Consider the following 27,963-nt stretch of genomic DNA (forward strand, 5'->3'; position numbering starts at 1 on the left):
AGCTAAACTCAGCTGCAGCCTGCAGGCTACTTAGACCATGCCAGCTTGAGGCGTGAAATGAACTCCGTACTCCATGCAGCCGTGGATCATGTTCGTTGGGAACTTGGGATACGTATGAGAAAATAACTCAAAGAAATAGTATCTTCGATCAGTCAGATATGATATTCAGTTTCCAAGTGGCCGGTACAGTGGTACTAAAACAAGTAATCACAACTCAAACGAGAAACATAGGAATTATGGGGGAAGTGGGAAACAACAATGGGAGCTCCGGACGATGAACTCTCTGAAGAAGTTTTGCTCTGAACTTTAGATCCCTTGGATGAGTAAGGTGGTTTTGCATCATCGGAGACCTGAGATGTTGGTTTGAAGCAAGTGAGAATACCTGAGAAAATGGCCATTGTTACAGTCGTCGGAAATAAAGGGTTTCGATATCGATTTGGAAGCTGCAGCTGATCGGAATGGTGTAGAAATGGACGATATAGCAAGAAGAAAAAGAGATGAGACTATGAGAGTCCCTGAGAGTAAAGGTTGAGTTGCTATGGATATGGCTATGGCTTTGTGGACGATATATCCTCTCCCGATTGCCCGTCCAATCCTTGGTCCGATTCCGCCACCTTTCAAGACGGTGGCACTCAATATATGATCTCCGATCGTCAGTTTGCCAAGTTGCAGTTTGAGAAGAAAACCCAGGCTCGTTGCAGACTCGTCTATCTTCTCAACGTCTATGACTTTGAGTCTTACAGTTGGAGATGCCGTCGCAGTTTTCTTCAATCACAAATCTTAATTAAGATTTCAATTACAAGGTTCATAGTTTTTGTGAATAAACATTTTGATTGACTTGCTCCTTGCACATAATTAATTTCTTGCATTTACTCATTTCAGTACGTTAACGTTGTATTCAAATACTTGTACTTAGTCTTGAACAGTTGAACTAGGTAGCAATTTTGTTGTCTAACATATTGTTCTATATTTGAAATTACGCATTCTAATTGGCTTTCGCCATATATCCATGCATTGAGATGCTTTTCTACTGTGTTAATATATTATTAGAGTGATTCTTCTAATTAAACTAAAATTCATCCTGATAACAATGGTATGGAACATTTATGAACGTGACTGTAACTCTGTAAGAAGCATGCTACCATTCATCTTAGAGTCTAAGAAGTATTATACTGTTGAGATTTGTAAATAAGTGTGATGCAAAGAGAACTCTTACTAATTTTAGTCTTATTGTCTTATGCAATATGCATGCCAACCTCTAGATTTGCATAACCAGAATTCAACAAATGAATTAGGAGCGTTTAAGTTCCTCTCTACTAAGCCTCTTGAGAGCATTTTTGGCCTTTCCAATATTTTGTTATGAAACATTATTATGAAAATCTTGCTGCAAGAGTTATATGCCTGGTCCAACGGCACCGTTTATCCGGTTGCAAAGTCCAACCACAATCTCGGGGATCAAGCTTGGCACAATCCTCTTCTTTATTGCTTAATTTGCATTTTGACTATTAGAAGCTGAAGATTGTATTTTTTCTGCACTGTGGAAGAAAATAAAACAGCTAGAGAATGATGGTAATCTAGATAGAAATTCCCGCCTTTGGGTCATTTATAGTGCTAATGAAGGTTTATATTACATGTAATGTATGCAAGTTCTGCAACTCACAGCCATGTTTCTTTGATGATTGGCTTGCAGCTTCAGAATGTTTCTCTAGGTCAGGACTTGTGATGCTCGGTGTAATTGGTTGCCTCTAGCTAGTTAAGGACTTAAGGTACATTTGTAGAATTAGGTGCAGTTCGAGCTTCTATTACAAAGCCAAATAGAATCCGGTAAAAATCGACTTGCACAAAATTGGGAGTAAAACCCAATATCATATCATACAAGGTTGCCTATTTATACGCTCTCATCTAACTCTTTCTCACTCGCTATGTGGTTTACAAAACCTGATCCTACAAATAAGCGATGTGTATATAGACTAAAGACAACTACATCCAATATGGGGTAAGAAACTCACCCAAAAATAAGTGCAAAAAAATTTAAAAATAAAGCAAAAGGAGAACAAAATTTGATTTGGGGAGACCAGAATTGGAGTTGTGGCAGGAGTGACATTAAGAAAGCCGGAGAGCCATCTGCTGCAGAAGTGTTGTCTTCTGAGACGCATTTATGATGCCTTTACACTCGGCGTCTAATAAAACCTCCGCCATGATTGCAGCTGCATGCCCTCTAGGCTCTTCTGAAGCCCTCCTCAACATAAACACCTAAATATGAAATGACAATTACCCAAAAGTTTAGTCTCCTCAAAGTTTACTCTTATTAGCGGTCATACAATATATATATATATATATAAATTCTCAGCTACGGACGTCCGCACCGTCCGTACGGTGCGGATTCGGCGATTCCGGCCACCGGCGACGAGCAACGACAGATCCGACCAGCACAGCCGCACTCCCCTCCTCCCGGCGCTCCTGTCTGTGCAGGCCGGAGCTTGCAGCGCCGGCCGGAATCTCAAAATCTCTGCACGGTGCCCAAAAACTTGAAATTTCGAGATTCCGGCCGGCAGAGACAAAAGCGCCGGGAGTGCGACTGTGCTGGTCGGCGCCGTCGTTGAGCGTCGCCGGTGGCTGGAATCGCAGCCGAGAAACCCTATATATATATATCAGTCCCTATCCAGAGTGAAGCTTCACTCTGAAATTACAGAGTGAAGTTCCAATTTTGGCACACTTTTCGGTCAAATTTTTTCACCATAAGCGATTCAATATTTAGGTATGATATTCAAAATCATCTGTACAAAATTTCATCTAATTCGACAATGGTTTGAGTTTTCAAAATTGAGATTTACACGAACGGTTCACGTTGAACAGTTTTAATTCATTCATTGATTTAATCTAATTTCAATACCTTAACGATGTCCGAATTAGATGAAATTTTGTACAGATGATCTTGAATAGCATATCTAAATATTGAATCGCTTATGGTGAAAAAAATTGACCGAAAAGTATGTCAAAATTGGAACTTCACTCTGTAATTTCAGAATGAAGCTTCACTCTGGATAGGGACTATATATATATATATATATATATATATATTGCTACTGCTAAGAGGTCTGTGTTCCGAACTTAATTTAAATGGTAAATTCATTGAAAAGCAAGGATTCTAAGCATGCTTAATTTAAATTCTACCAAATCTTTATATTGTTACTATACTACATTATCAAGCATATGAATTTGAATTCAATTTTAATTTCATGGGGAATGTTAAAAAAAATACCTGCCCATGATGTGTTATCTCTATACAGCCAGGTTGTTGTATATATGGCTCCCCATCTATTTGAACTGGAAATGGACTAGATGCATGTATTCTTACAACATTCCCCTGGGCTAGTCTCCTAGCTTGTGATAGTCCAACCTGTACAATAAAACAAGAATAAATTGTTAAGCACAGCCGACAGCACCCAAATTAAAAAAAAAAAGATTATTACAGAACAGTCAAGAGAAAGACGATCGTTTGTTTTTTCTATTGAGATGCTAAATTGTTCTTACAATAAAGCATCAAAACATTGTGTTAATCACTTAATCTCCATTTATGTAGATAACTAGAAGAAAACACATTCAACTTGTTCCTACTCGAAGAACAGAAGTCTATTCTCTCTCTCTCTCTCGCTCCAGCAAACCCTAGCAGCCAAACTCCTTCAATTTTATCTCGTTCGGTGGCACATGGGCGTATGGTCGGGCCGATGGCAGCGGCCCTGCTGCCATCGCATGGTTGCTTCCGGACGGGATTTCTTCAATAAACTATCAACTCCAGGGAGTCTCTCCTAGAAGGTTTTCGTTGAGGGCTTGAGGGCTGGATCTGGGATGGGGTTAGGCAACGGTGGCCTGCTCGGTAGTCGGCAATCAGCTCTCCTTTGGATTCCTCCTTGTGCGACAGCGCCTTCGACTTCAATCTTGGGTGTTGTTGCCAAGGTCCTTCGTTGGATTTTGGTTTCTTTGTGGGGCTGATGGCTGATGGCGGTGTGGCTTTAGTGTGGTGGGTGCATCTATGGGTGCTTCCCTACTGGTCGACGGTGGTGTGCCTCAGGTGGAGGTTTTCGATCGGCAGCACAATGGAGGGTGGAACTGGGCTGATTTAACTTTTGGGCCCAAGATGATTCTTTTGGTTTAGGCTCCCTTGGTTGCTATTGTGGGCTGTGTAACCTATGTGTTAGCCTTTTTACTAGTAGTTAGTTTTTAATTTATTCCCTATTGCTATGTTGCACTGCCATAGCGTAGGCTTGCTTACTTCTTTATGCACTTACTACCAAAGAATAATTCTATGCCGCATACTAGCTTTGAGTTTAGGCTCATAACTTCTTGTCTAATGTCGTTATTAGCGGATTGGTATGTAATGGCTATTCAGACCTCAGAAATATTTATATAACCTAATGGTTCTCATAAAAAAAAATCTCCATTTATGTAGATTATGTAAATACATTATAATTCTGATGTAAAAGAGAAGGGATCCTGTTACTTACTTACTTCATGAGGAGCACAGGTATAGTCCTATCCAAAATACACTACACTAGTGATACATACTACAATTTTTCCAAACATAAAGCAAACAGGCGAAAAGACTAACTCATAAAACTTGGTTATTTGTTATCATTAACAAGTCAGTATACAACATGGTTATGGGGCTAAGGCCGTGTTTCAAGAAACAACTGTACAGAAGATCAAATACCAGTTCAAAATAAGTTAGAATCCACCCTTTCTGCAATTAATTCTGCCAAAAGTCGCATGGAGATTGCCAAGCAAAAGAGACAGGTTCTAGATAAAGATTCAAAGACACTTATATCACTAATATGAAGAACTTTTAAGTGTTTGAATGTCACAGACCTGTAGTTTGCCAAGGTGCCACGATCCACATATGCATACAACTTCAAGCATTTTATCGTGCATTGACTGGAGACCAAAGTCATCATCATGATCAATATCATTTTGCCAAAGATCTACTCCACCCATGTAGCTGCCAATATTGAGCACAATTAGACCCTCTGAATCCTGGGAGGCAAAAAAAGAGAAGACATAAGGAAAAAGGTGCCCCTTGATACATGTATAAATTAACTTAAATCATATTATGTTATATAATATAAAAATCATGACTCATGTATACCTTAGGAATATCAATGTCTTTCCCATCCACTTCAAGCCAAACTTGCCATGGTAAGTCGGCACAAGTTCGGTCCATTATATCTCTCGCACCTTCCTTGGCATATCGCAGTTTATTTACAAACTGTTATTATGGCAATTATTAGTAAATTGAAAATCAGAGGGAGGCAAATATGATATAACATGCAACATTTAATACAACTTCCCAGCTTAGAAAATGCGATGTTTAACCAAAAAAGCACTGCCATGTAGCATACAGACAGCAGAAGAATTTCATAATTTGGGATCTGCTCACACATCTGTCATCCACTTCCTAAAGATGAAGCCCCTTGATAATTCTAATTCTAATCTTCTGCCAAATAAACAAGGATTGTATATCTAAACCTATTCTCCCATGACCTCCCATGACCAAGATATAGACATGCTAGCTCTTTTGGGTATCTTAAATTTTAGCTCCCATATAATACCACTGAAAAATCCTCACATAAAATTAAGTATACCATGCACATATTACTAAGGAATTGAAAAAGGACCAGTGTCAAAAAAATAATCAATAAGACACAGCCACACAAGGACATAAATACAGGTACCTGACTACTGAACTTCTCAGGATTTATTTCCCGCATCACATGGAATTCATAAGCAACCTTCGCATCACATCCAATACCTTTCAAAGTGCAATGAGAAATGTCAGACAGATCCTAAAATCTATACTGTAACTAGAAAATTGAAGATTTAGAGATATACCTAAATAGTTCATCATAAACTTGGATTGCACTTTATTTGGATCAGCTTCTGATTTGATGTTTACCTTCCAGCGATCCAGCATTGTAACTGCAGCATGGTGAACGTCATGTAAAAGCGTGGTTAAGCCTCCTTGTCCATTAACGATAGAGAAGCCTCTTCCCCATTGCAGAACCCTTGACAAATCATTTCCTGTGCCGAGCGGGATAATAGCCACAGGTGGGGGTGATTCAAATTTATGCTTCTCAATTGCATCGAGGACCCATGCAACAGTGCCATCTCCACCACATACCAAAACTCTAAAGTATTGCACATCTTTGAACAATTCCAAACCAACCTCAGGCCCTTGAGAAGAACTCAATTCAAAAACCTGCATTTTCAAATTAAAGAACTCAGATGGTTAAGAGCATAATACTTAAAATGGAAAGCCGTTATAACATAACAATATCAATGGCTGCACACAAGTACGAGTTCTTGATGAAGTAATCCTCAGTAAATACTTATCACTTATATACTTACAAAGATCATATTAACAGCTAACTAACCTAATAGAACTATTAAATAGAAAATAGAAAATTTTGGATGCCAATCTTAGACTCTACAAAGGAGAGCAATTTATCCCTCCCCACATAGCTCCTTTATGATTTTAATAATTATTTTACTTAGTTCTTTTCGACCTTCTAAATTTTTTTAATAATCACTCCGTGCAAGTCGTCTAATTAACCAAATTAATTGTGCTAAAGCTAAAGGAATTTTACCTGTGCAGGATTCAATAGCATGTTCAATCTCCTCCTTAGAGAGGCCCCATTTTGACCTCCACTCCTGGCATTAATAAAAACTAAAAGAGGCCTTGCGTCCTTTGGTAAATTAACCACTTTATATTTCTTGAATTGACCATAGGTGACAATTCCACCCTTTTGTTGCATAATCCCATTATGATTACCCTTAACACTCAGAGCCCTGCCGTCGTTCTTTAAATGGTCAAAACTCTTCTCGCTACGGGATTTCTTCATACCAGTAAGCCCATTGAGCACATGCTCCAGAGCATCATTGGATGGGTTGCAATTAGCTGGATGACCACTACCATGTTTCGAACGATTACGCTTTCTTCTAAAATGGCCATGAACGGATGAAGTTATAAACTCATCTGTTATTGCACGCAGCACTCCATCTCTTTTTAAGGGACCGACTTCTTTTACACATAAAGGAGAGAGGATAACCCTATGAAGAGTACCAAGATCACATACATCACCAGACTCTTTTGCCATTTTATTGTGACATCTGACATGTATGAGGTTCTGACACCATAGGCAATGCCATGTTGGAGAAGCATCAAGGAAAGGAACACCACATGGCTCATCACAATAAAAGCAGCAGGCAGAAATCTCAGGATTATCATCCATATTAACCCATCTTTCTGACCAGTGATGTCGAACATGGGCAGAACCAGCTTGTGCCACACACTTGCAATCTTTTACTGCAAACTCCGAACAATAAAAATGAGCTGCCACACCACAAACAACACAACGATGGACAGGAATGCGCGATGAAGATTTAGTGCCAAGGTTTTGAAGAATCACCAAGGAAGTCAAGCAAACACAGCATGTAGATGGCTGTTCACCATTAGTAATATCTTCGATCCAAGTATGGGTTGATAAAGGAGCTCTAAACTTCTTCCAGACTTTCTTCTTTGCTCTAGCGGCGGCTTTTACCCAATTCAGAGATGTCCTCCTCTCCCATTTAAGAAACGCAAATATGATAGCTAGAAGACCAAATGATCCTGTGACCAGCCATCCCAGAAGAAAAGGACCATTACTGTCTGAACCGGTCACAAATCTTGCAACTGAGATGCCCAAATCAACCATCATGGTCTCAAACTTTTACTTCAAATATCGCTACTTTCCCCAGATTACAGATTTGGAATCGCTCCGCAACATCTAGATTATGCATTCCAAACCTAGTAGTAAAAAAGAATCATTACATACAAATTTCAGGGGATATAACTGTAACAAAAAACAGAAACAAAAATCTGCAGCTGTTCAATTTTCAGAACAGTGAAGACAATATAGAAGTCACCACTAGTTCAACTTGATAGAATGATGCCAAAGCAAGAACCTACGATTTTAGCTCCCACAAAATGTAAAAGAAAAATCTTACGCCAATACTTAATGCTGAGCTAAGCATTACGATGAGAACCGTAATAAGCTACTCAGCTTCCTAGTCCCCAATGTAGGCATCTATTTATGCATCATGTCAATTGGACTCAGTCCTTTACCAATTGCTAAACTTCTAAATGTATCGATACGAAACTGTTCGAGTCACGGTAACGTGCACGAGAATTTATGTGTTCTAGTTCAGCTCTACCAAATCGAATTATCAATGTAAATCTACCTATTCCATAAACAGTAATCTAAACCTAAAAATTCATGAAACAAAAAACAGCAAAACGAAAGCATAGAACAATGAATTACGAATCGGCAGCAATTCAAATTTCACATGGCAGATATAAAACTAGGAAATAAAGCTGCAATCTGGAAATAGAAGGTGGAAATTGAAAGGGGATCTAGAAGAGACGTACCTGAAGACGGCGAGAGTGGAGATCGGAGAAACCCTAGAAATGGGGAATCGGAGAAGAGAGAGAGAGGAAGTGGAATTCAATTAGACGATGTTTTCAACTTTCAATTTTCAATATAAAATAAAAAAGGTATATGAAGGGACGCGCTTTATTGTTACGAGAGAAAAAGAAAAGCGCGGGATTTTGATTTCTTTTCACTACGCAACAAACACGGCCGAAAAAGCCTAGCTTCTCTGGGAGCTCCGTAGCAAATGCCATAGCTCCATTTCATAAAAAAGATTTTATTTTTCTTCAATACTTGCTTCACTAATTTGTGATGTGTGAAATGAGGAAATGATAGCGTGTTAGAGCATCTCTAATGCAGATGTCGAAATAGCATGTGTTTTAGATTTGAAATTGGCTCCTCCTTTTCTAATGTGGTATTTGACAATTTGCTCACATCTCGACTCCAACCCAACAGTTTAATATTTAAATTAATTCATTATCTTAGTATAGGTAAGAGAGGAAGAGACGATGGAGGAAAAAAGATAGAAAACAAATGGAAATAATAAAAAAAGAATTGACTAACTTTCAGAGAAGAAATCTACATGATCTTGCTATACAAGATGGATTACCTGCTGCAGGTTGGTTCCTCACCACAATCATCACAGATTTTCTCAACCTGATAAACAAGACTTCGCAATCCAATGTCATAAAGCCACACCTACAAAAAGAATAAGGCAATCCCAATGGTATGAAAAGAGAAAGACTTGCTACGATATGATGATAAACATGTTAACATTAAGCTTTCAAGGGATGCAGTAAGAGGATACAATTACACCATTGTGGATTTCATTACATCACTACTACATCCGACAATGTAGAGAGTTCATAAACTATTCTAATTTTCTGTAAAACCAGAAGTACTAATTCTCTTAGATTGGACGGAACCATAAACAACATTGGGTGCATCAGGTTCATTTATCCGCTGGCTTGGATTATTACAGTTAACTGATTTAAATCACTTAAAGTAATGAGAATATGACTTGTAACTGTGAAGCTATATACCCTGGGGATTACGAAATAACGAAAAAGTAAAAGTGACCGAGATACAAGGGAAAAAATTTTGGTTGAAATTTTCCGGAAACGGAACCTATCAGGTGTGTAGAACGGTCAGTCAGGTATGAAGTGACTGCCTGGATACTTACAATGATTGCATAGCTCTTACCAGTACATGTATGAAATTGTGTTTTTTTTTTATCAACCATGTAAATAGTTAATTAGGCCAATGTGGCCAAGTTATCACAGTCGACCCACCTCATTGAGGGTCTTCTTTTCAGGGGCCTCAGCAACACAAGCAAGAGCAATCTTCATTACTGCAACAATTTTATCTTCCATGTCCACATCTGGAGCTAACAACTGGTCTAATACATCATACACTAGCTTTGGTTCCTCTGTGCTGGTCTTAAACCATTCAACTAAATCAATATCTAGAGAACCAGCTCTGATGTATGGCTTTTTTGCAGAAATCATTTCCAGCATTATCACCCCAAATGAGTACACATCGCCTTTCTGGGAAGGTTTGGCAACTTTGGTGGCTTCAGGAGCATTGTAGCAAGGCTCTGCTGCCGCTATCGAGCTTGCAGCCCTCTGCACGTATGGAGAATTCTGAAGCGATGATGTGTTAGCTGTGAGTTGTTCAAATTGAAAGGATTGGGATTCTTCAGTTACTTTGGCGAGGCGGCCTAGTCCGAAATTGGAGATATGGGGATCCATGTTTGGTCCAAGAAGTACATTGCTAGGACAAACGTCCATGGACATATTTTCTAGGACTATGCTCATGAATATAAACCAAACCTTTTTTGCCATGCCTATCATGATTTTAAGACGTATAGGCCAAGAAAGAGGTTTGAAGGATATCATGCATGCCTGCTTTTCCTAGCAAAACTGTAAGTGGAATGTAGTAGATGTGAGTGTGAGTGGAATGTAGTAGGTATAGTGGAGATACTAGAGTGAGTAGCTGGATGAATTAGCCTATATATACCATTATAATATGTATATGAATATCAATTCAAACTCAAGCAATTCAACTTGGTATTAGAGCATTGAGCTCTGTTTTTTTCTGGGATTTTTTCCCGTTTTTTTCTTCCGGTCAGGTTCTGTGGGTTCTGCCTCCATCTTCCGGTCGGGTTCCACCTACTGCCTCACTGGTTTTCCGGCTTCCTTCCCTGCGCCCTCCGACGCTCTTCCCATCCGGCTCCCTGCTCCTCCGACGACGGGCATACCCGACGACCTCCGGTTCGCACTCGACCCGAAGTAGTCTCTCCGCTCTTCGCCGCTCCTCGCCGCTGCTCGTCGCTGATCGTCGCTCCTTGCCGCTGCTCGCCGCTCCTCGCCGCTCCTCGCCGGACGTCCGTCCTCAGTCGCCGCTGCTCGCCGAAGCATTTCCCCGATCGATCTCTCTACACTGACCCGGTTAGAGCTCGCCCAGGCCCGGCCCAAAAACCGCCCCGGCCGACCCGGCCCGCTCTAGATCTGACCCGGTCCACGACCCGGTCAACAGATTCGACCCGGTCCTCCAACCCGACCCGGTACTCCGACCTAACCCGGTCCACCGACCCGACCCGGTTCGCCAGATTCTGTCAGTGCATACTCACCGTCAGTGCAAATACACCGACGACAGATTGTTCAGTGCATACTCACCGTCAGTGCAAATACACCGACGACAGATTGTTCTCAATTTTTTGTTTTTGTTTGCTATCTTAATACCTTGTTTCTTTTCAATGGGTTCTGGACACGAAACTGAGGGTTCTCAGCTCCCAACCTTCGAAGTATCTGTCAAAAGTTCTGATAGTGGATCATTTGGGGGCACCAAACTCAACGAAACCAATTTCCGTAAATGGAAACGACTCATGACTGCTCATCTTCGAGACATGCACAAGATGGGACATGTAACCGGCATCATTAAAGCCCCTAGTCCTGAGGATATTGTTGCCTACAACAAATGGGACGACGACGACGGTCTTGTCATGTCCATCTTATGGAAAGCTATGAATGATGAGATAGTTGATCTGGTGGAGGCATGTGCCACCGCACAGGCAATATGGGAGACACTAACTAGCTTATTTACTAATGACTCTGATTTCATACAGGTTCATGAGTTAATGTGCACAGCTTTGGCCATACACCAGGATGGGCAGCCGGTGGCGCACTATTTCACCAAACTAAAGAATATTTGAGCTGAGATTGATGTGAAACGTCCTTGCATGATTCAAAATCAAGAGGATATCGTTTGGTACCAAAAGGAGAAGGAGCTTGAACGAGTTCACCATTTTCTAAAAGGTCTTGATGCAAAGCATACCAGTGCGAAAGGCGAATTGCTCCGAATGACCGAACCACCTAGCCTTACTGTTCATTTTCGGCCTTACTGTTCATGCTCGATCTCCGACACCACCCCTTCCGCAAGCAACTTCTGCTCCCCTTCATCGACAAGGACCACCACCAGGTTTCGGGAATCAGCCCCGCCCTCCTTGCTCTTATTGCCATGACACCAACCATGCTCGTGCGACCTGTTGGAAATTATATCCACATCTTAGGCCCAAAAGGCCTAATTATCGTCCCCAGGCAAAAGCAACAGCAGCTCTTCACTTAGTTCCAGAACCCGATATCTATGATGTGGTTGGGCAGGATCATCATACTGCTGGAGGATCACCTACCGCATCCATCATTGGCCGTGATCAAATTGGTATGGCCTTCAATATTTCTCACTCTGTTAGTTCTGATACCTGGATTATTGATTCTGGTGCATCTGATCATATGACTTATGCCAAATCTTATTTTACCGTATTATCCCCTCCACCCGTACCCTATGTTACTAATGCTAATGGTGAGGCATTCCCCGTATTAGGGACAGGGTCTGTTCGTATTACTCCCACCATAGAGCTTCACAATGTACTCTATGTTCCTGCTTTATCTCATCATTTGATCTCTGTTCCCCAATTGAACGCTGACGCTCAGTGCTCTGTGACCTTTTTTCCTATGTATGTGATCTTTCAGGATCTTCTCACCAGACGGGTAATTGGTCGGGGGTATCTGAGGGGCCGGTTGTTTCATCTGGATCTGACATACGCAGGGGAAAAACCAGGGGGACCGTCTCAGACCGCTTTACTCTCCACTTCTGACAAGCTAAGTGAAGTTTGGTTATGGCATCGTCACTTAGGGCATCCATCCTTTAGTGTTATGAAAAAATCCATGCCTACTTTATTTATTAATGTGGACGAGTCTTGTTTATGTTGTGAGACATGTGTTTTGGGCAAGAATCATCGATCTACTTATTCCCCTAGTACTTCTACTAAAAGTTTTATTCCTTTTGAATTAATCCATTCTGATGTTTGGGGACCCTCGAAAGAGTCAACTGTATCAGGAATGCGATATTTTGTGTCATTTATTGATGATTGCACACGTCTCTCATGGATTGTTCTTAAAAATAAAAATGAGGTTTTTCCAGCTTTTCGTGCCTTCTATACCTCTGTCCAAACACAATATAATGCCACCATTCGCATTCTTCGGTCTGATAACGGGGGGGGGGGGGGAATATGTGAATCATGTCTTTCAGGAGTTCTTTAACACACATGGAATTGTTCATCAAACAACGTGTCCTTACACACCTGAGCAAAATGGGGTTTCTGAAAGAAAAAATCGTCATTTACTTGAAATGGCTCGGTGTATTCTCTTTAGTGCCCACATGCCTAAATACCTTTGGGGTGATGCTGTCATTACTTCCGCCCACCTTATTAATCGTCTTCCATCTCGTGTCCTTCAAGGGAAAGTTCCCTATGAGGTGCTTGCATCTCACGTCTCCTTACCCTCTTTTCATAATCTTCATGCCCGTGTTTTCGGTTGTGTTGCTTTTGTTCATCTTCCACAACATCAGCGTTCTAAGTTGGATGCCCGGGCAATTAAATGTGTGTTTGTTGGGTACGGAGGACATCAGAAACGATACCGGTGCTATCATCCCCCTACTCGGAAGTACTATGTCACTATGGATGTTACCTTTTTTGAGGATATGAGTTATTTTTCCTCTTCTGATACTACTCTTCAGGGGGAGAATTCATATTTTGAAGAGTTATATCATGGAAAGGGGGAGACAAGTGAGCCAGTCGATGTGGTAACAGGTCCCGTTGAGATTACCAAAGTATCAGCCACACAGGCGCCACCAGAGGTTGTCACTCAATCGATTGAGACACCTGAAGCTGACAACACAACTGCCCCTCATGTCTCCCGTATCACTGTTTATACCCCTGACCAATGCTCTCCTGGTACAGAAGATCACTCATCTGAGGTTAGTCATTCTATTAGGGATACTAGTAGACAATATGTTTTGCCAAATAGGTCTACTCGGGGACAACCAACAAAAAAATATGAGCCTACCCTTCAGACTAAAGCCAAGTATCCAGTGGCAAATTTTATATCTACCAAAAGATTATCTAAGTCATATGAGTCATTTGTGAATCAAATATCTACTGTATCAGTACCTAACAAAGTGCAGGATGCATTGGGAGATCCAAAATGGAGGAAAGCAATGGAGGAAGAGATGGAAGCATTATAAAAGAACAATACTTGGGAGCTTGTACCTCCACCATATGGCAAGAAAACTGTAGGATGTCGTTGGGTGTTTACAGTAAAACATAATCCAGATGGGTCAGTCAGCCGGTATAAAGCACGCCTAGTAGCGAAGGGGTACACCTAGACATATGACATAGACTATGATGAGACATTTGCACCTGTGGCAAAGATGAACACTATCCGGGTATTGCTCTCTGTCGCTGCTAACTTGAACTGGCCAGTTAGGCAGTTTGATGTCAAGAATGCATTCCTTCATGGAGAACTAACAGAGGAAGTATACATGGATCTTCCGCCTGGATATGTGGCCACCTCCCCAAGTAACTCCGTATGCAGATTGAGAAAGTCTTTGTATAGTCTTAAACAGTCACCTCGTGCTTGGTTCGGAAGATTTTCACAATTCATGAGGAAACTTGGCTACAGACAAAGTAATTCAGACCACACGTTATTTCTCAAACATCAACAAAGGAAGGTAACATCCCTAATTATATATGTTGATGATATGGTAGTTACTGTGAATGATACTGTTGAGGTGGATAGATTACAGAAACAGCTTGCCACAGAGTTTGAGATGAAGGACCTAGGTACACTCAAGTACTTCTTAGGCATTGAAGTAGCCCGGGGAAGCAAAGGTATCTATCTGTGTCAAAGGAAGTACATCCTTGATCTACTAACAGAGACATGTATGTTGGACTGCACTCCCATTGATACTCCTATTGAGCAGAACCACCGGTTAGCAGAGTATCCAGATCAAGTCCCTACTGACAAACCGCGTTATCAGAGGCTAGTCGGGCGCCTGATTTATCTATCACATACCAGACCAGATGTTGCGTATGCAGTAAGTGTAGTAAGTCAGTTCATGCATAACCCCAGTGAGGACCACATGGATACTGTTGTAAGGATCTTGAGGTACTTGAAATCAGCCCCAGGGAGAGGAGTAATGTTTTCTAATCACAACAATATCGTTGATGTTTGTGGCTTCACAGATGCAGATTGGGCTGGAAATATTACAGATCGGAGGTCAACATCAGGGTATTTTACCTTTGTTGGAGGTAACCTTGTTACGTGGAGGAGTAAGAAACAAAATGTGGTAACTCGATCTAGTGCTGAAGCAGAATACAGAGGTATGGCTCAGGGAGTGTGCGAGTTGTTGTGGATTAGGAATTTGCTACAAGATTTGGGTGTTAAACCTAAGAGTGCTATACAACTGTACTGTGACAACAAGGCAGCTATTAATATTTCACAGAATCCTGTGCAACATGATCGTACAAAACATGTAGAGGTTGATCGTCACTTTATAAAAGAGAAGCTAGACGCTGAGATCATTTGCTTTCCGTTTGTTCCTACAGAAGAACAACTTGCAGATATATTCACCAAAGGAGTGTCCAAGAATGTTTTTTATGACTCACTTTGCAAGTTGGGCATAGTTGATGTGTATGCGCCAACTTGAGGGGGAGTGTAAGTGGAATGTAGTAGGTGTGAGTGTGAGTGGAATGTAGTAGGTATAGTGGAGATAGTGGAATGAGTAGGTGGATGAATTAGCCTATATATACCATTGTAATATGTATATGAATATCAATTCAAACTCAAGCAATTCAACTAAAACCATATATCACATGTGTTAGAATAAATTAACTATGTCATAATCTCAATGAAAAGTTATGTTTAAGCAATTTACCATGAATTGCAGTAGCAAGGTCACCGTTCGGAATGTACTCATATATAAGCAGCTTCTCGTCTATTGACCAACAATATGCCAGAAGAGTGGTGATATTTGGATGCTTCATCTTTCCAATAGCTTCAATTTCTGTTTGAAATTCCTTGAACATTTGCGTAGCTTCATCTCCAAGTCTTCTCACTGCTAAGGTTCGTCCATCTTCTAGAACAACTTTATACACAATCCCAACTTTTTACTCTTACCCAGAAGGAGCGCAGAGGCTTTCAGCAGTTTGTCAAGGTCTAAATTGACATGCATATCCAATTGAACAAATTGGTAATGCTCCGGAGACTCCGAACCATGTCTTGAAAAGCATAGCAAGTCCTTTGTGGGCACGAGTGTCTGATCAAAATGTTGACTGATTTTACAAGAACATATCTTCTTATACCATTTGGAGAACAATAGGGAAGAAAGACATATGCCAAGAATGATACCTGCGATGACAAAGACCACAGCACATGTACTAGAGTTGCTTCTCCAACCTGAATTATGAGGCGGATTGTATGACGAGGATTGGAAATTTGAGTCCGGAGTGCTTGAATACATGAGTTTTTCATCGGCGGTTCACAGAGAAAACGATTGCCTACAAAAGCCGTTGGTCCTTGATTGATTAGAGAGCCAACCTGTGGAATGGGTCTACTTAGATTGTTGTAACTGAGATCAATATAAACTCTCTCAGGAAGGTTTCCTAGGCTTGCTGGGATAGCACCATTGAACAAATTGTGAGACATGTGAGAGTTGATCTCAAATTCGACAAGTTGCTAATGCCCTTGGGGATGGAACCACTGAACCTGTTGAAGGAAATGTTGAGCTTTTGAAGACTCACCAAACTTGTGATGCCATCTGGGAGGGAACCAGAAAAATGGTTTTCAGCAAGGACAAGACTCTTCAGTCTCCTGCACCCAACTATAGATAATGGTATCGAGTTTTTGGAAGCATTTTGTGAGAGATCTAGAGTTTGTAGGTAAGTAAGCATCTGTATCTCATCCGGAACAGACCCGGATAATGAGTTTCCTGATAGTACCACACTCTGGACCTCCTTTGCATTGAATGTAATAACCCGAAAAATTCATATCTAATTTCCAATGAGTTCACAGATATTATTAAGTTGGTCATTGTCCAATTTTATTAGCCGAGAATGAAAACGAAAGAGTTCGAAATATTAATTGTTCGGAAACGTTCAATTTAACGAGTCTAAGAGTTGACTTTTGACTTATTGGGATTCTTAGGAAACTTCTTACAAGAAAGTCGTAGAGCTCGTCGATACGAATTAGTGGACACGTAGCACGCCTAAATCGGAGTTCGTATGAAGAAGTTACGAATCAAAAGATATTTGGACAATTTTGGAAAATAGTATAAATAGGGGAATTAAAGAGAAAAGGAGGAGAAAAATCAGATATTCGGATTGGTACTGTTCATGGGTAATGTTCATCCCGAAAAAAAATCCAGAAATTTCTCTCCCGAGCACCCAACTTTGGGCCGCCGAATCTCCGCCGTCCGGCCACCATAGAGTGGCGCACCGGTCACGTTTAAAAGGTTTTTGTATCCCCTGTCGATTGGTGGTAGCGTCACCCGCCATCTCGCCGCCGTTTAAGAGCGGTGAAGCCCATAAGTTCTCCCGAAAAAGCATATTTCGCCGAACTTCAACTCGTCGGATCTCCCTCCTCCGGCAACTAATCGGTACGATTCTTATTTCATTTTGAAGGTCTCCTTCCATACTACAAACCCTCCAAAAGATTTAACCTCAATCGTTGTGTGCTAGGAGAATCGAAGAAAAGAAATTCTAGGTTTTTAAATTGAGGTTTTTTAGTTCTTGTTAAATTGAAGTGTTTAGGCTCAGAATTAGACTCTGTGGTGAACTAGGAAGTTGTTAAGAATGTCATTTAGATTGTGGTGGTGAAATTTGGTGATCATTGGTGGCGGTCGGTGAACAGTGACGACGTATGAATATGACTGTGAATAGTGTTTTATGAACATTGTTATGTAACAGTAAATGTGAACAGTGTTTAGCAAACAGTGCTATGCACAGTGTTTCGGTAAAAGAACAGTTATGTGAACAGTGTCATGTTAAACAGTGACTGTGAACAGTGCTTAAATAAAACAGTTCATTGGAACAGTGATTAGTAAAACATGAACAGTGTTCTGTGAACAATGTTTTATGAACAACATTTAGCTGTACTGAAAATCATCACCTGATATTTTACGTATCATTTTCTAAGCATTTATCATGCTATTAGGTGACTGACGAAACTAGTGAGAAAATTACTTTCAGTGTCGTGGAAGTTGCACGCAGGAAAGAATGTGAGTAAAAATCTCACATATTTACGAATCTACCCTTGCGGAGATTCAAGATTATGCAGAATTTTAAAGAATGAAATATGACATGTATATGATATAGTGAAATATATATATATTTGTATAAATGGTAAATAGGTACATATATATAGTTTGTTATATTATATACTGTTATGATTTCGTTGTAAATATGTCATTTTGATGATGAGATTTATATATCGAGCATGTGATTTGTTTTGTACAATATGACATGATGATTATTGTACGTGGTTTTAACATAGAGATTGTTAAAACGTTTTTGTCTTCAAACGTGATTTTGTCTACGGACGTGTGATGTCTTCGAATGAGTTTTGTCTTCGGACGTGATTGATGTCTTCGGACGAGTTTTTGTCTTCGGACAAGTCTACAGACGTGTGATGTCTTCGGACGAGTTTTGTCTTCTGACGAGTTTTTGTCTTCGGAGCAGTCTACGAACGTGTTTTGTCTTCGGACGTGATTTTGTCTACGGACGTGTGATGTCTTCGGACGAGTTTTGTCTTCGGACGTGATTTATGTCTTCGGACGAGTTTTGTCTTCGGACGTGTTTGGCATATCGGAACCTAGCTTTTGGCCGGGTGAAAGTTACGATACAGTTAGAGCTCTAGTCTGTCTGCCGGGGTACTGCATATGAGGTAACAAATGGGTTATCGGCTTATGAGTACTCATATATATTTTTGATATTGGATGAAAGATGCTTGTCCAATGTCGGCGGTGTACTAAATGAGGGGTAACAGAGGTGTACCAACGCTCATTAGTACCCGTATTATAAATGCATTTGGGTAAACAGAGGAGTTGCCCAATTTCTCATGAGCACTTTCATTTTCATATTTTTGGACAACCAGATGGGCCGTCCATTGACTCATGAGTGCATTTATAATTGATGTTTTGTGATTTTCGTATATATGGATATGCGGGTGGTATTTGTTATTTTACTCATACGAGCTGCAAAGCTTACCGGGTTTGTGTTTACAATCCCGGTACACCAATTCGATGGTGCAGAGGATAACATCGCAAGTGTGGATTAGCGGGAATTAACGGACCGCTCAGAAGACTTGGAGTTATTTATTTACATCATGTGGTGAAGATTTTGTGTGGATTTCTTTGTGAGGATTATACATTTCCATTTGTTATAATGTCGAATTATAAATTTGGTTTGTAATAATCGGTTGACTGAGTTTTATTTTGAACTCAGAGATGATCCGCTGTGGCATTTAAAATGGTTTCGATTCATTGAGATTGTTTTAGTGTTTTTCATGACTTCAAAATTTGAGTTTTTATGCTCGAAATTTTGGGATCGTGACATTGAACAACTCTGATGACAGTCTTCCAAACAGCCTGTTGTTTCTGAGATTTAGACAGCGGAGAGCAGAGAAATTCCCAAGAGCAGGAAGCAAAATCCCAGCAAGATTTGTATATGGAAGGCTGAGGGATACAACTTTTTCTTGCTTGCATGTGACTCCATCCCATGAACCTGGGCTTGGTCTGAAGAGGTCCAGTTATTCAAAGAGCCTTCGGCATACTCAGTTAAAGATTCTTTGAATGAATCAGTGCTAGTCCTTCTACATTAACACAGCTTACAAATCCAAGAGAGTTGGATACAAGCATAATCAAGAGAAGAACTTGCAAAACCATGATGCAAAACACAAATAGCTAGGCAAGCTTGATGGCTTGAGACATAGTGGAAAATGGGGTTTGGAATAAAGATGGAGATGGAGGGAGAGACTGACAATATATATATATATATATATATATATATATGAGAGCTTTGTACTTGCTGCTAGTTATTCTTCAATGACATGCAAATCATGAAACTTCTAATGAAGTTGAATTGTACCTTTTTCATAAAAGGCAATTTTCAAAGATAAGCCTGATTATATGAATTAAGTTTCATAAGTAAGCATGTAGTAAGACAATTATGTAGAACTAAGGCACTTTAAAATTGTTGTCTAGCATGAAGAAGTCTTAATAATGGTGTCAAATCTGATCTGGTCTGGACCATTCTAATCATTGGAACGCAATTGGAGGCGAGGCTTATGTCTGGTGTGATGAATTTGACCAACACATAGTCACGCAATACGCCAGTTTCACAAGTGAAATTTTCAGCAAGAGCTAGCTTCCGTGTGGTATGGTTTATGTGGACAGTTGTGTATCAGAAACATGCTCGAGTATACTATTATTCTGAGTCATGTTTTGGAAGTGAGAAAGTTATATTCGAGCTAGCCTATCTTCATATCAATCTAGTTTTCTAAATAATGGATGATTAGGCGACAACATAATGTAACATAACATAATCTCCTAGTATCGGCAATCTTCTAAAATGTGGTGTTCGATTATTAAAGACAAGATTTGCTAGCCATGTCTTATGCTTAATGAAGCTTGGGAAACTTATATGAATATGTCGTAAACGAAGAATGTTGTATGATTGAACTGTGTGTTATTTTGGTAATCTAATACAACCAACACTAACAATGATTGCATTTAGAGGGAAGAAAATGGACCCATCCAATTGGAGACCTCAAGATGATGTCTGATGTCTGGTAGCTGTCACTGTGTTCATCGATAAACATGGCTAAAACAATTCTTTTGCAGCACAAAACAAGATTGATAATGCTTTGGACAAAAAATTTAGGAAAAATCAAAGCGCAACTATATAATAACAAACACTATCTATTCAGGTAAAAGTTGAAATTTGGTGATCAGTACGAACCAGGCAGAAGTAGAACCAATTAAACTGGCAGAAGCACATGTCAATTCCACTACCCATAATCCATCTTATAATTATAACTAACCACTAATTATCAGGTTAAGTAAGGAGTTTCCAACCAAGTTTAGCTAGTTTTGCAATACAAATCTATCTGTGGTCCTTAGACCAAGTATGTAATAACCCTAAATTTTCAAACAATATTAGTTTGATTTGAACTCTTTAAAATTACGAATTTTAATTAGAATCAATGTGATTGGTTGCGACGTTATGAAACGAGAAACGGAAACGTTCTCGGAACGTTTAATTGGAAAAAAAAACGTTACGTTTTCGCAATTTATATATCGACTTTTAATCCGTCGCTCGGTTGCGAAAACTTTCTTCACGAAAGTTGTAGAGCTCGTCAATACGAGTTCGTGAGTATGTGACACGTTCGAATCGGACGTCGGAGGTAAAAGTTATTAACGTCGGAAGTTCGTTTCCGATTTTGGAAACTAGTATAAATAGTAAATTTTAGGGATTAGGGTTTCCATTTCTGGAAACCCTTCATCCGCGCCTCCTCTCTCCCATTTTCTTTTCTCTCTCCCCGAAAACTCGCCCCCCTCCCAAGGAGCTTCGTGTGGAAGTTCCCAACTACCCTCGAGCTCGCCGCATCGCGCCTCGCCGCCGATAGCTTCCTCGAGACAACCCGAGGCTTGGAGGGGAGCTTCGTCGTTCCACGCGACGTCGCCGGCAGGGCTAGGGTTCAGTGACCTGTTTGTCATCATCGTGCGCCACCCTAGCACCCCCCTTGCAGAGCGATCGAAACTCAGACAGACGTTTGTTGCTCGCCCCGACTCGATCCAACTCTGATGTATTCACGAGTCTCTCCGGTGGTCTTCACGGCATCGCTGCACCAGCACGAGGTAAGGGTTTGCTAGATATATCGATTGGTGTGTTTGATTGTTGAATCGGAGTTGTTTTGAGAGAGAATCTGAGGAGGATGAGTTTTGGGGATGCCGCCGCTTTAGGCGGCGCGTGTGGTTGCTAGGAGGGAGTAGGAGGCGGCGTGAGGCCGTGGAGGAGGAGAGGGGGGAGAAAGGAAGAGAAATGCGGCGGCGGTGGCGTGATACGCGCCGTTGAGGGTGTCGACGCATGGGCCCCACGCGCGGCCTGCCGGAGGTGGCGCGTGTACCCCACGCGCCGCCACGTGCGGCGTGTGAACAGTATTCCGAGAAGGATATTTTGGTAATTTACTTACGTACGGTAAATGTAAATGTAAATTTTATTTACGTACGGTAAATGTAAATTAAATTTTACGTACGGTAAATGTAAATATAAATTACTTTCAGTAATTGTAAAAAGTAATTTGTAAAAGGTAATTTAGTAAATTTTATTTACTGAGATTGTATTTACATTTTGAATAGTATGTATATGTACAGAAATACGTAAACAGTATGTATACGTACAGAAATACGTATTAATTGTGTATGTATACAGTAATACATGAACAGTACTGTGACTAGTAACCGTGAACAGTAAATTCGTAAAACCGAATATTGCTGAACAGTAACCGATTATTACTGTTTCGGCATTTAAAGGTTTACGAAACGTTTCTAAATTCTTTTCTTATCTTTTCAAGGTGATCTATAAAGCGAGGAAAGGAATTATCTTCGGAAATTGTGGGATTACGCTCGACTCGATAAGGTGAGTAAAATCTCACATATTTACGAATCTACCCTTGCGGTGATTCTAAGATATTTGCAAGAGTTTTTAATATTGAAATACGACATGTATACAATATAATGGATTCTATATATATTGTATAAATGGTAATAAGTACATATATATATATATATAATTTGCTATATTATATACTGTTATAAATTCATCTGGATTAGGTTAATTCGATGACAAGCATGTGAGTTTAATATGGAGATTGTTTAATGTTTTGTCTTCGGACGTGTTTATAAATTATGACATGTATAAGATATAATGGATTATATATATATATATATCGTATAAATGGTAAATAAATATATATATATATATAGTTTTGCTATATAATATACTGTTATGATTTTATTGTGATTTTGATTTGTACAATATGATGTGAGATTATTGTACGTGATTTTTAACATTGAGATTGTTAAAATGTGAATTGTCTTCGGACCTGATGTTTGGTACAATATGATGTGAGATTATTGTACGTGTTTGGCAAGTCGAAACCTAGCCTTTGGCCAGGCGAAAGTTACGATACAGTTAGAGCTCTAGTCTGTCTGCCGTAGTACTGCATGTGAGGTAACGGGTGGTTATCTGCTCATGGGTACTCAGATTGTTTTGGATGTTGGGTAGCGGGTGGCTATCCAATATCAGCGATGTATTACGAGAGGGGTAACAGATGTGTACCAGCGTTCTTGGTACCCGTAATATAAATGCATTTGCGTAACCAGAAGGGTTACTTAATTTCTCATGAGCGTTTTATTTTATATTTCTTTGGGACGACCAGATGGGCCGTCCATTGACTCATGAGTGCATTTATATTTGTTGATTTGTGATTTTTCGTATATATTGATATGCGAACTATATTGTCATTTTACTCATACGAGCTATAAGCTTACCGGGTTTGTGTTTACAATCCCGGTGCACCAATTCAATGGTGTATGAGATAATTCCGCAGGTGCTGATTAGTGGAGAGTGAGTGACGACTCCGAAGACTCGAAGTTGCTCGTATTCTGCGGTGGTGAGGCTTCTAGCGTGAATTTGTGTGTGAGATTTGGAGTGGATTTTATTGTGAACTTTGTGAGAATTTGTGAGGATTATTACATTTCCATCTTATGTAATGTTGAATTATAAATTTGATTTGTAATAATTGGTTGACTGAGTTGTGTTTTGAACTCAGAGATGATCCTCTGAGGCATTCTAAATAATTTCGATTTCATTGAAATTGTTTAGTGTTTAACGACTTTGAAATTTTGAGTTTTTAGGCTCAAAATTTTAGGGTCGTTACAAAGTAGTCCTTTAGTTTAAGACTGTTAGGTGAGCAAATGGCAGCCCAAGCAAGAGAGGAGGGTTTTCAGATCGATGAGATCAATAAACTTCTTCAACAGCATGAATCTCATGAAGTTAGATCAGAAATACAACTCTCAAAAAGTTTGCAAGTTAAAGGTAATGGAGCAGATGTGTTGAAACAAGTCAAAATAGAGTAATATTCCAGGGCCTTAGCTAATGTGTTTAATACTGTGATTAAACCTAGACATTTGGATGTTGAGAAAGGGTGCTTGCTGTACCATTATGACTCGCATGCTTACAACTCTAATCTCTTTTATAACAGACATGGATCCTTCACAACTATGGCATTATTGTACATTAATACTCTCATGCACGCACTACTAGATCATTCAGACTACATATTATTGGAAACCAAAAGCTTTATTGAGGAGCACTTAAAGCTAAAAGTATTTGGGAGTGTAGTTTCTAGTGAACTGAGGTTTGCATAAACTTGAAACAGCTCACTCTTCGTTTTCAATTTTCTTACCCCCAAACAATTTGCCCAGATTAGGTATTACCTTCTTCTTTTTCTGAATGGGAAAATTATTAAATTGTCGAGCTCCAGGAGACGCAGATTTTCGGAGCTTGACTCGCCTTGATGGAGTTAAATTTCCATAAGAACGCCGGTGTCCAGATGCTGCATTTTTATCCCTCTTTTGTTTCCAGTTTTGTAATTCTTGTCCCTCGAGCATCCTCTGTCCTGAAGACTGTCTTCCAGACCTAGAGGCCTCTTGCTCTTCCTCCTCCACCGTCGATTCTTTCAACTCTCTCTCAGCTAAGTCTATCTTTATCAATATTTCCTTCTCACTGGCCTTTATAGCTTCAATCCAAGCCTGAGCTGCTGCTACCTTTTTATCAGCAATTTCTTCGGCCACAAGTGCACGTCCTGTCAAGTATTCATATTCGAACTTGGATATGGTTATCGAAGAACTACTTTGAGCCGCAGAAGCTCTAGCTCTCATGCTAGTCTCAATAAGATTTTTGAGATTTTCAAGAGCAATAGCCTCTGAAGATTTGACAGCTTCAAGCTCTTGCATTGCAGCCTCAAACTTTTCCTCAGCTACATCTATATCTGATTCAATCTTGAGTATTTCCGACTTAGTGGTTGCAGCCTCTTCACTGGCCTGCTCCTTCTCCTTCTTCGCAGCATCATCATCCGCCTTAAGCTGTTCAAGAGTGAGAGAAAGACTGGATAGAATTGATTTTGCTTTTTCTTCAGATGCAGATACAGCTTCCAACTTGGCTTTGGCTCTAAGAAGCTTTGAATTGAGATTTTGAACAGTTAAATCCACTTTATCTTCTGCCTTCTTTATCCGAGCTGTCTCATCTGTGATATGCTTCATCTCTTTTCTTATTACATCCATGGAGGCCATGTATTGCATTCCTTCTTCCTTTACTGCAGCCAGTTCTTTCTTTGCCGCTTCTAATCTTTCTGTGATCGATTGTAAAAAGGGTGAAGCTTCAGAGTCCTCTTCTCTTTGGAAACTGGCTTCCGAAACCTGCAAGCTATCAGTCATTGGACTACTAATTTTGTCCATCCCTTTAACCAGATCAAGTTCATTCTGCAACACCTCCACATTAGACAGTGTTTCAGATAATTTGGTTTCAAGTTGCTCTGACTGATCAATCTCTTGAGTAATATCTTCCACTCTTTTCCTGGTTTCCTCCACCACAGATGAGAGATGCTTGGCTTCTTCTTGTCTCTCACTTTCAATATCTCCAAATTCCTTCAAGGCTTCAATCTTAGCCAGCTCAACTAGCACTTGCTCTTCATTAGCTTCTTCAATCTCCTTGCTGATAGCTTCAGCTGAGCTTGTGTAAAACATCATCTTTTCGTTTGCGGCTTCTGCTTGCTTCTCTGCCAGCGACTTCTCTTCCAAAACATTAGCCATATCTAGCTTGAGCATGCTCAGCTCCTGCTTCAAGAGATGCAATTCTCCCATGACTTGTTCAAAATTTTTGTTATTCTCCACATGATTATCTACTCGACTATCTCCACGCCTTCTTGGTCTCCTCAGTGCTTCAATCTCTCTTGTGTGCGCTCTTGTCACCGTGTTTGATTCCTCAATTACTGAAGACAAATCTTTAGCTATCTTCGTTGCATCATATAGCTCAATCTGTGCCTGTTCTTTGACCAAGTCTGTGTCAGTTCTGGTTTCTCTGTACCGAACTATGTCCCTCCTTGCCATATGGAGTTCTCTTGCTCTTGAAGGATACTTTATTTGTAGACAAAAAGATGCAAATGGTGGAAGTATATTAGGCAAGGCATTATTACATTTACAATACAGAAACTAGTACATCTCAAGGAAACTCAAATTAACTGGAAAAAAAAAAACACGAAAATACCTCTGGGCTATCTAATTGGCCATTATGTTTCTTGAGCAAAGGAGAAGGACTCCCTTCAAGGGTTCTATCTCCATATAGACTGTTCGCAGATCGAACCGACCCAAATCTTCTTCTGCTCATCCCAACCTGTAAGTTCAACACAATTCTGTTAACTTCCACTGAAACATTAGCTCAAATTCGAGGCGAATGTGCATGGAAACAAACAAGAAATAGAGGATTTTACTTGGAAATGTGCAACAGTCCAGGAAAGGCTAGCTGCTTGTTATGTCTAAGGAAGAAGTAGCTGGAGGGTTGATGCTGGTTCTTGTTCTTGTTCTTGGCTTTGTTTGCAAGAGAGACGGTAATATTATTCACTTCCATTTGACAAGGCAACAAATAAAGGCAGCTCATTCATTCCTTTGGGTCTGAACTTCTGATGATTGGCTTATATTGGAACTATCGCCAGCCTCATATTTCCCCTCCCCATATCAATTCCCCATCATCTGGTCTATTTTCATTTCATCCCTTATTTTCATACTCAGTAATATTATGACCTTTTTTTTTTCTGGTGTTAGTTTGAGACTTTGAGTGAGTCCAACAAGTCACATAAGAGAACCAACTACTGGCTTGTTCGTTGGTATTGGTAGCCATTAATATAAACTCTGGATGCATGACGTCCCACATGTCACGGCTCACCGGCGGTATAAATTTACGAATTTATCTATCGGAGTGGTCAACTGTGTCACATAGAGAAAAAATTGTGTTACTTTCAATTGGAGTGTGTAGATTTTGTAAAGATAAAGGGAATGAAATGTGAATTTACTGATAAATTCGGAAGCAAATTTGCTCCACCTTCTGTTGTTGACATAATGGAGAAAATATCAATAAATACCAATTGAAAATGAACTTCAAAATAAAAAATCACCAAGACTCCAAGATCATTCCCTAAGGCCTTCAAGAGAAACAGATAGAATATCTTAAATAGTAAATTTACCTTATTCAAATAGTAGAGGCATTAATTATATGAGTAAGATCCAATGCAAATTTCCCTATTGGCTGCTCCAGGCTTTGTTTGATTGAGTGCACTTTTTTTTTATTTAACAAAAGAGAGAAACAAAAAAACATGACTTCTTATGTCTGATAAACTCTAACAAAGAGGATAAACAAAAGCTCAATCCGACATGTGTACACACACCCATGCAAAACCATAGATATAAAAACCTTTAGAAAATAGCAAACCCTCAACCAAGAAACCCTTAATTAAAGGACGTGATGAAGCTGGTAGTATTAGCAGACAGTTGTGAGATACCAAGAATAGAGAAAATAGACATATCATGATGCTTCTTGTAAGGAAGAAAAGAGTGCAGAGCAGACTCTCTAAACAATTCCCAAAGATGACGTTGGGCTTCCAACACATTAAAAATCTTACCTTCGAAACGCACCAGATTCCTAGTGATCCAAATAAACCAAATTAGATTACAGGAGACTAGAAACAAAAGTCGACGTTTAGGTTTTGGGAACGCTGAAACACCAACACTATTAAACATTTCATCAAATGTACCCTAAGGTGAGAATGAATAAGAAAATAAAAGGCAAACTCATTTCCATAAAGCCACAATTTCAGAACAATGCAAAAGAAGATGTGTACCCAATTCCGCATGACTTCCACAAAAGGAGCAACGAGATGGAAGTGAAAAACCTCGCCGTTGTAAACATCATCAGTTAGTAAACGCCCATGAAGAGCCTTCCAAACAACAAGAGTTTTGCAGGGTTGAATTGTTTTACTCCATATCACAT

At 39.9% G+C, this 27,963-nt stretch overlaps 2 protein-coding genes and 1 pseudogene across 3 annotated transcripts; all 3 read right to left on the reverse strand.

Moving 5' to 3' along the window:
* Nucleotides 1-1,595: 1,595 nt before the first annotated feature.
* Nucleotides 1,596-8,541, reverse strand: LOC126796830 (diacylglycerol kinase 2). 2 transcript variants are annotated; one of them, XM_050523557.1, is made up of 8 exons: nucleotides 8,462-8,541; nucleotides 6,642-7,840; nucleotides 5,887-6,253; nucleotides 5,730-5,806; nucleotides 5,144-5,263; nucleotides 4,867-5,031; nucleotides 3,263-3,400; nucleotides 1,596-2,253 (listed from the first exon to the last, which is right to left on the reverse strand). In XM_050523557.1, the coding sequence occupies exons 2-8, from the start codon at nucleotides 7,749-7,751 to the stop codon at nucleotides 2,104-2,106; spliced, it is 2,127 nt and encodes a 708-aa protein (XP_050379514.1). In that variant the 5' UTR covers nucleotides 7,752-7,840; nucleotides 8,462-8,541; the 3' UTR covers nucleotides 1,596-2,103. The 2 variants fall into 2 exon arrangements, 1 of the variants encoding a protein (XP_050379514.1); XR_007672427.1 differs by lacking the exon at nucleotides 1,596-2,253 and having other exon boundaries at nucleotides 4,867-4,996.
* A 1,176-nt stretch (nucleotides 8,542-9,717) lies between these two features.
* On the reverse strand, nucleotides 9,718-19,742 carry LOC126796842 (receptor protein kinase-like protein ZAR1; annotated as a pseudogene).
* Nucleotides 19,743-24,142: 4,400 nt separating this feature from the next.
* Nucleotides 24,143-26,532, reverse strand: LOC126796856 (protein PLASTID MOVEMENT IMPAIRED 2-like). The gene is made up of 3 exons (XM_050523577.1): nucleotides 26,411-26,532; nucleotides 26,188-26,313; nucleotides 24,143-26,057 (listed from the first exon to the last, which is right to left on the reverse strand). Exons 2-3 carry the CDS (start codon nucleotides 26,305-26,307, stop codon nucleotides 24,303-24,305), a joined length of 1,875 nt encoding a protein of 624 aa, XP_050379534.1. The 5' UTR covers nucleotides 26,308-26,313; nucleotides 26,411-26,532; the 3' UTR covers nucleotides 24,143-24,302.
* Nucleotides 26,533-27,963: the final 1,431 nt, after the last annotated feature.

The sequence above is a fragment of the Argentina anserina genome, chromosome 1, assembly GCF_933775445.1.
Source record: "Argentina anserina chromosome 1, drPotAnse1.1, whole genome shotgun sequence".
In the NCBI taxonomy this organism is placed as follows: domain Eukaryota; kingdom Viridiplantae; phylum Streptophyta; class Magnoliopsida; order Rosales; family Rosaceae; genus Argentina; species Argentina anserina.

Bases quoted from the DNA above. Each gene is read 5' to 3' on its own strand.
- LOC126796830 (XM_050523557.1), bottom strand. From the start codon at position 7,751: ATGATGGTTGATTTGGGCATCTCAGTTGCAAGATTTGTGACCGGTTCA. The intron at 6,254-6,641 runs GTAAAATTCCTT...TTGAAAATGCAG, and splicing joins TGCTATTGAATCCTGCACAG to GTTTTTGAATTGAGTTCTTC. The intron at 5,807-5,886 runs GTATATCTCTAA...GCACTTTGAAAG, and splicing joins GTTTATGATGAACTATTTAG to GTATTGGATGTGATGCGAAG.
- LOC126796856 (XM_050523577.1), bottom strand. From the start codon at position 26,307: ATGAGCAGAAGAAGATTTGGGTCGGTTCGATCTGCGAACAGTCTATAT. The intron at 26,058-26,187 runs GTATTTTCGTGT...CTACAAATAAAG, and splicing joins GCCAATTAGATAGCCCAGAG to TATCCTTCAAGAGCAAGAGA.